Below are 14167 nucleotides of genomic sequence, written 5' to 3'. Positions count from 1 at the left end.
TTTTGTATATTAACCAAACACACAACTTTGTAAAAGTTAACTTCCTCACAAAAAGGTAACTTCTACACAGATCGAGTTATTGCAAAAAAAATGTAAAAAATAGTCTTCAATAGACGGTTTCATCAGATCGTATATATTGTCGGCCGGATTAAGCTTGTTCGCATGAATTATTTACTTCAACATGTTTATTGTTTTTTACCAAATGTACATTTCAATTTCAACAGATATTTTATGCTGCCGAAGAAAAGTTTCATGGAACACATTTTCGACACTTGGGATCTTATCATTTTTTCCCAAAATATACAACTGTTCGCTTTTGAATAATCCTATTTTCATGGCACTAGAGATAACAAAAGCCTGCGATTAACGGAAGCTTTGGGATGAATTCTAGAATGAAATTCTGTTCCGAACAAATGTTTGGTTTTCTTCTGCCCAGCGTATTGATAGTGTTTTGTTGTCAGAAAAAAGTATTTTTATGATACACAGATTTGAAATCATAAAAAAATTACGTTAATCGAAACAATCTATCTATCTAGTTTGTTCTGTAGAAACAGTAATTTATAGCAAATCCGACAAGTATTTATTCAGAAATCATGTTTTATGTGATCAAAGAATTGGTACCATGATCGGAACGAAAAATAAATCATAATTAGACCAGGTATTTTATTGATGTTGTTTGATGATACTGGTAAATATTTTTGTTGAATAGTGGGGTAATCTCGTATATGAAAAATTGTTCCGGACTGAGTTTTTTGATGGCCACAAACCAACGAATACTAATTGCAATTTCATCCTTCTCGATATCACCGACCTCAAACAGGAACGATAAAACGTTCTTCAATTATTCGATCATAATCCAATCACGAGGCAATCATAAACCGAAATAAAACCGATTGCCCATTTGAACTTCCTCAACTGGGCAGGTCCGCACCCACATGACAACACGTAGCAGCCATATGATGGCTGCCCACTTCCGTCACTTCCGCTCGTGTCAGCGGCAATTTCCATGGAACTGCTTGCTGCATATCAACGACCAAGTCCGCAATCTAAGATCCGACCATCAAGATCTTCCTACTCAGAGGGAGGCGAACGAAGAAGAAGAAGAAAAAAAAGATCAAGATCACACTTCGCCACTCATTTCACGCGAAACGCCCCCGCTCGCATTTATCGGGCATTATAACACTCAGGCAGTCTGTTTATTACATCATAGACGCACGGATCGACCTCTTCTCCGATAAACATTGAAAAACACTGAAGCCAATTCCTGCAGTTGGCGGAGTGGAATTCTAGTGCCCCGCGTCGTCGTGAGACACGCGTGTTATTTGTAAGGTGCGATTCCCGGCATTCTATCGGAAATCCAGCAGTAACCACGACAACGACTACGCCGACGAAGAGAGGAAGTTTAATAGCGCGCTAAATTCCTGCTATGTAAATTTGCATCTTCTTTTGGGTGTGGGCAGATCGCATAGAACAGCTCCAACGGTTTGTGTATTAGAGAGGGAAGGCCGTCGTCGTCGTCGGTTCTTATCTGCGCCGCACAGCCATCTACGACCGACGCACGTCGACGTCACCCGAACACCCTGTAGTGACGTAAGGCGGCCGGCACTGTTGTTAATTGTCAACTGTCATTAGCTGGGATTGTGCTGAAATGTCCACGGATATTTCCGTGTCCGTGTTTTGTGGGGAAGTGAGTAGCAGGCAGTTTAGCAACCTACGCAGGGTTATGTTAGAAATGGGTGAATGCTGTAGCGAAGACTAACAGGCGCAACAAAAAACTGAAATAACGTAAAATACTGTTATCATCTGAACGATGTTACGTCTACTAGTCTGTGGTTGTAGCATTGATGACAGTGAATTAATCACAGAGTGTTAACAGCTTTCGCGCAGACAAGTGGCAATTAGTCGATTAGCGTGCATAACAAAATGAATCTTGTTTAATGTGAACAAAAAAAAGAACGTAAACAAAACAGAAGCTTGTGCAACATCTAATTAGAAGATAATTTCGACAAACCAATTCTTTTGACATGCACGTCCTGATTGAAGGAAACGGTCCGCGGGCCACTAGCGCCACCGGTTGGGGTCAGATTGTTTCTGCTGGGACTGTTGCCGGAGGAGGGCTGCCGTTGCTGGGGTGAGGTAGAAACCGGGAAGGCAACATCCGTCATTCTGATCCCAAGCCGGAATTAAAAGCTAGCACTACTAAAGCTACTGTCCCCTCGCTGGAATGCAGCATAGTTTACTACTTAGGAGGGAGAAGATGCAAAAAAAATCCTAAAGGCCGTGGCTCATTGAAAGCCTACGCTCTACCATTTTACTTATTCTGGCTGATAGAAGCTACGCACCATCAGTACAAACTAAGCTAATCTAGTATCCGCATCTGAAATCCGAGCAAAAGAATACTCATTTTCTTGTACGCTTGAGTGCTTACTGGTTAGTAGTAAAGAGCGCCCAAAGAAGTTACTCACGCTGCTTTCAAAACTAGGCTCAGATCGCATTTTATGTAGCCGTACAGTTGTTGAAGATAATAAAAAAAACTTGTAAGTTAAATGATAATTTTTGCCTCTTGTATCTTAAAAACAATATAAATCAAATTGGTATTGGTATTACCGGTAAATAAAAAACTAGGATTTTGATACTTGGAATTTTGACATTAGACATCTTCGACATTTTTTAAGTTATTTTTTTATAGAAAAAAAATCACCGTCATGTTACAGATAAGAAAACCTAAAGTTGATTACCAGCTGGGCTTGAAAATGCGATCTGAGAGATGATTCTACTTTCGATTGGGTTCCTTGAACTTACCTCTTAATGCTAGAAAATATTTGGCCCTACTACGTAGAATCAGTCAGACTTTCTGTTCAGGTACTTAGTTCTTCTTCGCAGGTCTCAGGCACGGGCACAATCTGAAAAGTAATGACAAAATAAAAACAATAATCAAACACCGCCAAATGTCAGGTTTTCTGCAAGCCGAAAGATTGATTACCCATCAACCACACGTCGCCATACTCTTAAATATAGCGCTAATCAGTTATGGCGAAGAGACAGCAGCGGGTAACATTTCCCGTGAAAATAAAGGGCGAGAAAAAAAACGAAACAATGACCCCAAGCGATGTCGTCGTTGGGACCCAATCTGCGATTCATCATCCACACCCCTCTTTGCCAACATCTTCCCCATAATGACCATTTCCAGATAAACGAAGATCTTTCGAGGTCATCGAGGCGTCGCCGTTCGTCGTTTGCCAGAAAACCGGTCAACTTGAGTTCGAACAACGCCATGATCATCCATTATCGCCGCACGATTTGTTATTGTATAGTTTTAAGCCTCGCTGCGCCAAGTTCGAGCTCATTATGGCCTGCTCGGAGGTTAATGACCACCTTCAGGAAGCTGGCGCTCGCTCAAGTACACAGCACCAAATTTGCCTTCTGGTTCTGCTCTGATCGATGACCGCGGTTGCTGTGGTGCGGAGGTGCAGCAGCTTCCAGTGAGTAAAACTGAACGCCAACGTAAGTTCTATTTATTGACCACATTGTCCAAAGTTTACGATCTGATCGTTTGCCATTTGTGATGTTCAATTGCTTAATTATCCACTTCCGAATAAATCATCGGATAATATTATTGTCAATTGACAGTCGAATATCGGTATCCTACCAGATTCATTCTCAGTGCCAACGCATCTCGATGTCCGCTGTGGAGGGAAGGGTGATAAAACAACGACCACACACTCGTGCTAGTACACCGACACCAGTAAACAGTAAACGCGCCACATATGGAAAAGGAGGTTACCTTCCAGACTCCTTTTAAGGAGTCGTCAATGATTACAAGAGTCTACGATGTACATACAACGCACCGCACTCGTGTTTCTCCGCTTGTTCGCCCCACCAAATTGGTCGACCGCTGCTGGATCGCCACTGCACTCGCGGAGGGTCTCGGGTTTCAGAGAGCGAACAATGGCGAGGTTTTTTTTGTATGATTTAATCATAAAACTATCTAAGCTAAGTCAACCGTTGACGGACAATGGAGCAATTGGGGAATGCTTCTAAAACACAGAGAAAAACACTTCGTACCCCGAATTCTCTATTGATGCAGTGCGTAGACCTCTATACACAGAGGGGATTTTGAGGTTCAAACTCCCTCCCAGTAGTTGAAGGCAATAAAATACTTGTTTTGAGGGCTGTGAAAATTCTAGGCAGAAGCTTACAAAATTACATTTCCAAGCCACGACGCAAGAAATTATGAAGCACTACTCAACCATTTACCGCGAAGAGAACCAATATTATAAACTCAGACCAATAGGGATTGTGAAGGATAACACTATCATCGGAATTACCAAGGCGATTGGTCAAAACTAACGCATCCAGGCTTAACCTTTTTTTCGGTAACCTACATAAAGATTTAAATCTGTTGTGTGAAGAAAGTTGCCATGCGAACATATTTTCTAGACTTTTTTATACTTGTACTATTATATAACTTGTACTATTGTATAACTTGTACTATTAGTTCTTCAGGTTTTCTGAAACAAATTTTTGTCTTCATTACAACTATGACAGTATTTTCCAGCGAACAATATACAATCGTTTGGATTCTTTCACAACTTTAACTCCCTGTTCGAGGAAGATAATGTTAAACAACGAACGGTACTTTTCAGGACCATCAATAAAATGCTGGTAACATTCCCTTTTGATTATCTTTAATCATCAAAGGGTAGAACCAATTTTTATACCAGCTGACGTCCCATGTCAAGCCTAGCTTTGAGCGTATGAGCACATAATATTTTTTAATTTTAAGTCGCCAACAATCGATGAAAGAAGTTGTTGATGTATATCCTGCGAAATTATTTAATTCTGCATGGTGTAGTATAATGTTTTGCATTTTACTGAGATATACCACACACACCGACCCCAGTATCATCATATTGTCAGTTGGTCTAAATCCGTCTCAAATCAAAAAATTTAACCAATTTTGTGCTCTATTGAAATGAAACACGCACACTTGTGCATGGCCCCAACAGCATTTTTAATGTCTCTTGGTCTAAACCGGTTTAAAAAAAAAAAAAACAAGATAACTTTGCTTCTTTAGTTAGCTGGCTGACGGGTAGGAATTATATATTATGTATGATCGCATCACTTGTCAAGGTAAATCTTAATCCAAAGTACCTTTCCCTAGTAACAGAAATCTTCTTTCTGTGATTTTTGTGGAGATGCAGCGGTTAACACGGCCATAAAACAGCAAAGGTCACATTAACATCCTTTCCCTCTTCCCACCTGATTGCAAGGATGTGTCTGGCACCGTTATCGATCCTTAAAGTATTGAGTCTCCGAAACGTGTACACTAAAAATGGTCGGTCACTCAATTCAACTAATTCCCTGTGCAAGATTACTAATACGGACCAATCACGTAGTAGCAGCCATTCATATATGCAATCAATTAAGCTAAGCTAAGCTAATAGCCTGCGAAAAAAATAATATTGAACTTAATAACTTATTTCTTTTCTAAAATTTAAAATGAAATCTTTAATTTACCATGACCAAAACTTTAAACCATCAGATGAAATACATCCGAATTGCAGATAATTTTCGTTCAGTAAACAAAACTGCCCTGTTCCCTAATGTTTACATTTAAAAGGTCAAAAAACAAAATTGAGCGAAGCGGTTCCGGTTTTCGAGTGTGTGATCAAGCTTAAATCTGCTAGGTTAGTTGTTTTCACAAACACTATAATAACATACTTAGATCGATGTTATTTTGGCCTGTTTCTGTCTACTTCGTTCTATTTATGTTGAGAAACATTATTACAAGATCAATGATATAGGTAATTTCCACAATCTCTGCACACAACGTGCGTAATTTTCATTACTAGCAAAAAATGTCAAAATACGATTGAGGAAAAAAACCTCGTGGAGGCGAGTACTCGTTTGACATGTTTGTTTAAGAATATATTTAGACAGTGAGTCTTACCACCGTCAGAGGAAAAAAGACGATTATTGTGCCGTGTCAAATAAATGTTGTGTGAACAAAAAAAAAGACGATTATCGCGGTGAAAAGTGGTTCTTCCGTGACCATTTCGAAGCCTGCTTAAAGCCTTAGCACTTCATATCTACTTCACTGAATAAAATCCACTACTGATAGTTTCTGAAATGGCGTAGGTTTAGAGAAATATAGAACAAAACACACTGAATATGTGTATAACTTGTCTAATTTTTGTAGCTTCCGTCATTCATAATAACACACTCCGGTTACTTGGTTAGAAGTTTGTCATAAAGCTTCCTAGCTTTCGTTTTGGCTGCCTCCGCTTCCCACGAATCTGTGAACCCACCCTTTCCTTGGCACGCATAACGTTAGCCGATAAGGTATGGGTTTTCTACCCCGTCTCAGGGCATCTACAAACGTATACTTTTCACCACACTTTCGTACTGCAGTTTGAACTACTCCGACAATCACACTTTTTTCTTTGGCTTATTCTCCGATTGATATACTTCTTACAGTACCCAATTTGGGCACAATTCATTTTCTTTGGGCAAAAAATTTTTGGACAAAAATGGCAAAAAATATCAAACTTTTTCGCAAAATGTTGAAAAAAATTGACAACATTTGTTTCATTTGCGTGTAAACAACAGGATGCAGCCAAAGTTTAGCTGATAAGTACACGTTATTTGAAAAATGTAAAAAAAAAACAGTTAAGTTTTGGACAGGGTTTTTTTTACACGGTTTTATTTTAAACGGTTCTTTTCTACAACGATTTTCCAAATAACGTGATTTTTTTACGTCGTTTTCTCAAATAACGCGGTTTTTTACACGATTTTTTTGCACGATTTTTCGTCTTCGCGTAAAATTGATATAGTAAATAACAGTAACGGTAACAGATTATATACTATAGTAGGCTGTTTTTTACTCAGTTTCTTTTTTAAACGGTTTTTTGCACGATTTTTTTTGCGGCATTTTTCAAATTACGCGGTTTCTTACACGGTTTTTTTGCACAGTATGTAGAATCGTGTAGAAAGAAAACTTTACTGTTTAATTATAAATTAAATATATGAGAAAAAAACCACTCCTTAAAAATCTGATTTTTACGACAAAAACTATACAATGTTAGCTGAATAGAATTAGTTGACTAAACTGGGGAAAATAAAAGATAAAACAAAAAAAAAATTTTGGTGGAGTTATTCTATTCTGGAATATGGGTGCAAGTTGAAATGTCAAAAACACCAAGAACGTGATGAGTTCTCCAATTTCAAATGCCAATATCTAAGTCAGTTTAGAACAGAGTTCCTTTAGTTTTGCAGTAATCGATTGAAAACATAGCTAAGCGTTAACTAAAATGCGAAAAAATGTCATTTTATAATACTAACTATTTTGCCATTGAAAAAAAGGCAGAGCGTTGTTTTGAACGCTCTATTCAGAGCTGAAAACAAGGTTAGACACCATCCAATATGGGTAATTTTGAAGCCGGGATGATATGTTGAATCGGTAAGTCAACTTTAGAAGCCATTTTGCAGATCAAAATTGTGACTTCTGGTTTTCAGAAAATAGTTAAAAATGGGCGAATATCATCCATTGTGAGATGAGATTATGACTGGAACTTTGCATCTTTGTTGCAATAATTGTGGCGCACCCTGTACTGTGGAAAACATCAACAAATCTTTACAAATCCCAATGGTGCTTATTACGAGAGTCACTTCACGGTGAAATCAAAGTGACGTGAACAAAATCCTATTACGGGACTCATGTTAGTGAGATAAACGTCGCAAAGTGACATCTGCCGTGAAATATGGGTTATAATGAGTGTCATATCAGTGGATAGAAAACAGAAAAAGCGACGTTTCGCGTGGAATTTTTTCACGACCATTTTGAACGGTGAAATGACTCTACGAAGATATAGTAAGTCTTGAAAATTGATTAATTTGTGATCTGATAATAAATATTGGATTTATTTTTCAGTAACGAAACGAATCAGAACTTGACCCGTGCTTGAGGCGGTCAAAGTTTCCACTTTTTGCCCGATGAAAAAAATGCACACTAGTTCATGAAATTTTCGATACCGAAAAAAACATTCTCTTTGATGCCAAATATCTTAGAAATGCAAAAAACGTCAAGATCTGGTGTTATCTAAAAAAAACATAAAAACGACTGGGAAATTTTTGAGCTGGGAAACAATCGCATTTCGGTGTCCTATATTCTCAATTTCACTTCACTGTTAATCTCACTTCACGGAGGTAGTTTTTGTCACCTTACTTGAGGTGGAATCGGGAATAAGACTCGAAAAGGGAAGTGAGCGTGATAGTGAAATATATTTCACCGTGAAGTGACTCCCGTAATAAGCACCAATATATCCGGAACCACGAATTCCACAATGACGCTTAGAAATCGGAAATCAGTCCGATGACATTTTGAAATTCAAAATTGCGACTTCTGATTTCTGCAAATATGCGATAGCAGATTTAAACTCACAGTTGAGGCATTCTATCGAAAACTCAGTGACTCAATTTGGTTATTTTCGGAATCGGGATGATGTCTAAAGACTCCCGGCTCGAGAGAGACTGTTAGTGCTAGTAGAATAGTAGCACAAGCCCCGTCCTGTACACACAATTATTGGCTACGAAGATCAAGTTCTGAATCGGAATGTAGCACCTGGGTTTTGCTTTGCTTTACTGAGGAGCAGTGTTGCGATTGGAGTGCGAAAATTAAACCTTCTTCACACTCTTGCCGGAGCACGAGCAGCATGCTATGTTTTCCAAATCATATTCGCACACTTTGGTGAAGCTCCTGAAAGCTCACGGCTCCAGCCGGAGCGCGACTAGCTAAAGCAACACTCCGGTTACTCTTTATATTCAACGCTCCGACGTGATATTTATCACGCCGGAGAGCACCTATATGAGCGAACACCAGGAGTGAGTCGATTGCTATGATTGAATTTGGGCGCAAAAGTAATTTGAACCACATGTTTAACCCTCTCCCGCTCACGAGGTTTTGCATGATTTAAAAATACTTTCCGGGTTTTTGAAGTATTTATTCAAATACTATAGGAAATAATGAAAACAACGTAGTTTTCGAAAAAAAAACTTGACTGACTGGCTATTTGATGATTTATTTTTTATGGAGTAAGGAATGTTCTAGGCTAGAAAATTGGCCCTCACTGCATCGATGAAAAGACGAATCTTGAAGAGCTTTTCATATCAGAGTTCTCCTATTTTCTTCATCTCTGAGTTGTCATGTACCTAGATTTTGGCTTGCAGCTTTTCCCAGAAATGGTAAGTTTTCGTTTTTGGTCCGCTTTCAATGCCTTTAGACCCACTTTCATTTCTTTCTTGGTCCGTTTTGCTGGTGTCTCTACTTCTGCCTCGTTTGTCTCAGAAAAATACTTATGAACTTCATCTGGTAATGGATCTATCGCAAACAACTACATCTTCAATGTCGCTTCCCATCTTATCAGCTTCTGATTCACCTCCTTCTAGAATCACCACGTAGTGAGAAGAACGGCCAGCAAAAATATGAAATCAGATATACAGTTTATTTAAGGCCATCGGTTTTTTTTGTCTCCTGTATGCCCAGTGGTGCTCTAAGGCACTATTTAAAAACTTATGGAACAAGTGAACAAGAACAAAAATTGTAAATTTTATGGACCGTTACACTCAATGAACAATAGATCTACGTAAAAGTTATTTTTATTAAAAAAACGAATAATGAATGTTACAGAAAAACAGTTGCTAAAAACACATATTATTTTTTTATCGTAAAATTCGGACTTTCTTCTGTAGTTTTTTTGATAACAGTTCAAAGTTTGAATCAATCTGACATTTGATATGCCAAGTTGAAAGTACATTAGAAATGCAAGATTTTGTAGAAAAAAAGAATTCAAAATAACATATTTTTTGTCGAGGTATGGTCATTACAATTCTTGGTGCTCTAGAGTTACCATGAGCGGGAAAGGGTTAATACAATGTAAGCCTATGTTATCATACGATACTTTGCGCCAAATGCTGCGTATGAGGTATCTCTTTTGCAATGAAATGTCGGCCTTCTGCTTAGATAACTGGAGATTATTAAAAGGTTAGACCAGGCATGGGGAAAACACAGCACACCAAAGCGCGATTTACGATGTATTTTGTGGTTAAAACAGTTAATGGACAATACTTTTTATTGTAACCATGACAAACATGGTTTTTTTACTGTAAGCTTGCGAACGTTTGTTGTTTTACCATGTTTTAACAATGTTTTTTGTTGTTGAATCTACCACCAACAATAATTTTACCATGAAAAACATCGTCAGTGACTTCTAAATGTATGAAGAAAGTGCCTGAAAAAATGCTGTTAAGATACATAACAACCCCCCTTTTTCATGGTTAAAATGGCAAAAACAATGTTTTTTATTGTTCTGAACAATGATATTTAATGTAAAAATGATGTAGTTACAATAAAAAACATGGTTAAATTATGGTATCATTCGTGTCATTCGTTGTTTTGCTTTCGTCTCGATTAGACGCAAATTGTTTATCTCCGTTTGAGTTCGCAAAATAACAATACACGAGTTATCGTACGGGTGTTTTTTTGTCGATTAGTTCTTGTGTTGCGCGATAACAATAGCCTGTTGTATATCGGCAGAAACATCTGCACACTGGTAGGGGCAGGCTACCCCGCCAGTGATTCGATACGCAGCTGATATATCAGCAAGAATAATTCTCCCGCACCGCTGTTACCCCGCTAGCAGCACGGACCACCATACGATCGAGCGAGTGGAAGTCAACTACAAGTGGCATCTACAAGGTTGCGTGTAAGATACGGCCACTGTGTCACAACACGAAGCTGGATCGTCATTGTTTGTTCTGCGGAGACACTCGATTAATCCAACTATCAGCCGTGAGGTCGTGACTTAGACGTTCGGTGAAGTATTACATTTAGAATTTTTACTATAATTATCAATATTATTACTATGTTACAATATTATTATTAATATTATTATTGATATTATTATTGATATTATTATTATTGTTATTATTATAATTATTACTACAATTATTATTATTATTATTATTACTATTGTTATTAGTATTAGTATTACTGTCTTTTTTTTTATTTGATCCATTGTAGATTCAAAAATTGTTTTTAAAATTTAATATCAACTACTTGAACCCCCCCCCCCCATATTCGAATATTTATCGTTCGTGTGCGGTAGAGCGTAACGCTCCCGCAAAATGGACGACATGCAGGTGCAACTTTTCCTGGAGGTGGAAACAAACGGGGAAGAAATTGAAATTTCTCCCATCAGCTCACCCCTACCTTCCCCTGTGCCTTCCCCTTTGCCAAGTCCTGTACCAAGAGTACCGGAATTACGGGTAAAAGCTTACCCAGATGCCGCTGGCGGTCCCTACGTTGTTTTTTCCGGCCCATAAAGAAGCCATTGAATATTATTCAAATTGGCAAAGACCTGGCAAAACATTTTTCGGCCGTAACCGAGATTACGATGGTGAGGCGGAACAAACTGCGAGTTGTCGTGAGTAGCTTGAAGCAAGCAAACGAAATTGCTGGCTACGAGCTCTTCACGAGAGAGTATCGCGTGTACATCCCTGCCAAGGATGTAGAAATCGACGGTGTGGTTACCGAGGGGAATCTCACTGTCGATTACATTTTGCGTCATGGAGTTGGCTGTTTTAAAAACCCCTTGATGCAAAGTGTAAAGATACTGGATTGCAAGCAATTGCATTCAGTATCCATCGAAGAAGGGAAGAAGAAATTCCTCCCTTCGGATTCCTTCCGAGTAACATTCGCCGGATCCGTGCTGCCGAACTACGTCCGCTTGGACAGGGTTCGTCTACCTGTACGCCTGTTCGTACCGCGGGTCATGCATTGCCAAAACTGTAAGCAGTTAGGTCACACAGCCACCTACTGCTGCAACAAGGCACGCTGCAGCAAGTGCGGAGGCAATCATGCTGAGAACGCATGCAGTGGGGATACTGAAAAGTGTCTTTATTGCGAGGGAACTCGGCATGACCTTCCGGCATGTCCCGCGTACAAACAGCGCGAGGAAAAAATTAAGCGTTCCCTCAAGGAACGATCAAAGCGCTCTTTTGCAGAAATGCTTAAGAGGGCTGAGCCACCCTTGACAGGAAACATCTTTTCCTTCTTGCCAACTGATGAGGGTACATCTGACGATCCCGTCGAAGGGTGTTCCTATGCCTTGCCAGAGGGATCTAGGAAGAGGAGAATGCTCAACTCTCCTAATCTTTCTCGCAAAGGTCGTAAGATAACGCCTAGCGGAATGACCAATAAGACAACACGAAAAGGAAGCGGTTAAGAAAAACCGAAGCAAGTACCCCCCGGTTTTAATTCCAAATCAAACCAGGAGTACCCACCGCTTCCAGGGGCACCAAAAACCCCTCGTGCACCCATTTCTCGATCAGAAGATAAAAAAGAAACAGGGTTCATAAAATTTTCTGATATTGTGGACTGGATATTTAAAACATTCAACATACCAGATCCCCTACAAAATATTCTTCTTGCCCTTCTTCCTACAGTGAAAACCTTTTTGAAGCAACTAGCAGCAACTTGGCCCCTCATTTCAGCTATTATATCTTTCGATGACTAATACGGCGAAAGAGGTTAGGAATTTTTTGGAATTGCAGAAGTATCATCCCCAAATTCGATTTATTTTCTCATTTGATGAATACATACAATTGTGACGCATTCGCGCTCTGTGAAACCTTTCTCAATTCAAACGATCAACTCAATTTCCACGATTTTAACATTATTCGTCGAGATCGAGACTCACACGGTGGAGGGGTACTTTTAGGGATCAAAAAGTGCTATTCTTTTTTCAGAATCGACCTCCCCTCGATCTCGAATATTGAAGTTGTTGCCATTCAAACGAATTTGAATGGAAAAGACCTTTGCCTTGTTTCGTTATATATTCCCCCATCCGCGCGGATTGAACAGAATCAACTCCTTGATATAGCAGAATTGCTTCCCGCACCTTTTATGATTTTGGGAGATTTTAACTCTCACTGTTCGCTATGGGGGTCGCTGTACGACGACAACCGATCTTCTTTAATTTGTAACTTGATCGACGACTTCAATATGACTCTTTTAAATACTGGGGAAGCGACACGTGTACCTAATCCTCCAGCACGTGAAAGCGTGCTTGACCTATCCCTCTGCTCGACATCACTAGCGTTAGATTGCCAGTGGAAAGTAATCAACGATCCCCACGGTAGTGATCATCTTCCAATCGTTATATCAATTGCTAATGGTTCAACTCCCCCGAACCCAATCAATATTTCCTACGACCTTACACGTAATATTGATTGGAAGCGTTATGAGTCTATTATAGCGGAATCTATCGAGACTCACGAGGAACTTCCTCCGGAGGAAGAATACACGTTCTTAGCTGGCTTGATAATCGACGCCGCGACTCATGCTCAGACGAAACCGATACCCGGGGTAACGATTAGACAGCGCCCTCCCAACAAATGGTGGGACAAAGAGTGCTCTGAGCTGTACGTGCGAAGGTCCACGGCGTATAAGGACTACCGGGAGTACGGCACTGCCAACCTGCTTCGAAAGTACGAGGCACTGGGCAGGCAGATGAAGAGCTTAGTAAAGGCGAAAAAACGCGGGTTTTGGCGGCGGTTCGTAAACGCGTTGTCGAGGGAAACAGCGATGAGCACTCTTTGGGACACCGCCAGGCGCATGCGGAACCGTGACGTTTCGAATGAGAGTGAGGAGTATTCAGATCGCTGGATACTCGATTTTGCCAAAAAGGTCTGTCCGGACTCTGTACCGGAACAGAAAACCTTTCGCGACGCGTTTATAGTAACTACGGAAGAGCCTCCATTTTCGATGTTGGAATTTTCAATGGCTCTCCTGTCGTGCAACAATAAGGCTCCATGGTTAGATAGAATAAAATTCAACCTGTTGAAGAATCTACCCGACTCTGCAAAAAGACGCTTGTTGAATTTGTTCAACAAGTTTCTTGAGCTAAATATTGTTCCGCATGACTGGAGGGAGGTAAAAGTCATTGCTATTGGGAAACCCGGGAAACCTGCCTCTGATCACAATTCATATAGGCCGATTGCGATGCTCTCTTGCCTCCGGAAATTAATGGAGAAAATGATCCTCTTACGGTTAGACAAATGGGTCGAAACAAACGGTTTACTTTCAGATACTCAATTTGGCTTTCGC

General features: G+C 39.8%; 1 protein-coding gene across 2 annotated transcripts in view; it reads right to left on the bottom strand.

Moving 5' to 3' along the window:
* The window catches only part of LOC129723503 (uncharacterized), a 131965-nt gene that overhangs the window by 21438 nt on the left and 96360 nt on the right, over positions 1–14167 (bottom strand). The window contains exons 3-4 of one of the 2 annotated variants that reach the window (XM_055677756.1): positions 2803–2903; positions 2012–2377 (exon numbers count right to left, since the gene is read on the bottom strand). In XM_055677756.1, coding sequence (XP_055533731.1) covers positions 2012–2165 — 154 coding nt within the window. In that variant the 5' untranslated portion in view covers positions 2166–2377; positions 2803–2903. The remainder of the gene's footprint in view (positions 1–2011; positions 2378–2802; positions 2904–14167) is intronic. The other variant, XM_055677758.1, reaches the window with a different exon arrangement.

Source organism: Wyeomyia smithii, chromosome 2, assembly GCF_029784165.1.
Source record: "Wyeomyia smithii strain HCP4-BCI-WySm-NY-G18 chromosome 2, ASM2978416v1, whole genome shotgun sequence".
Classification (NCBI taxonomy): domain Eukaryota; kingdom Metazoa; phylum Arthropoda; class Insecta; order Diptera; family Culicidae; genus Wyeomyia; species Wyeomyia smithii.
The sequence above is the reverse complement of the archived record's forward strand: the minus strand, read 5'-3'. Positions and strand labels throughout refer to the sequence as shown.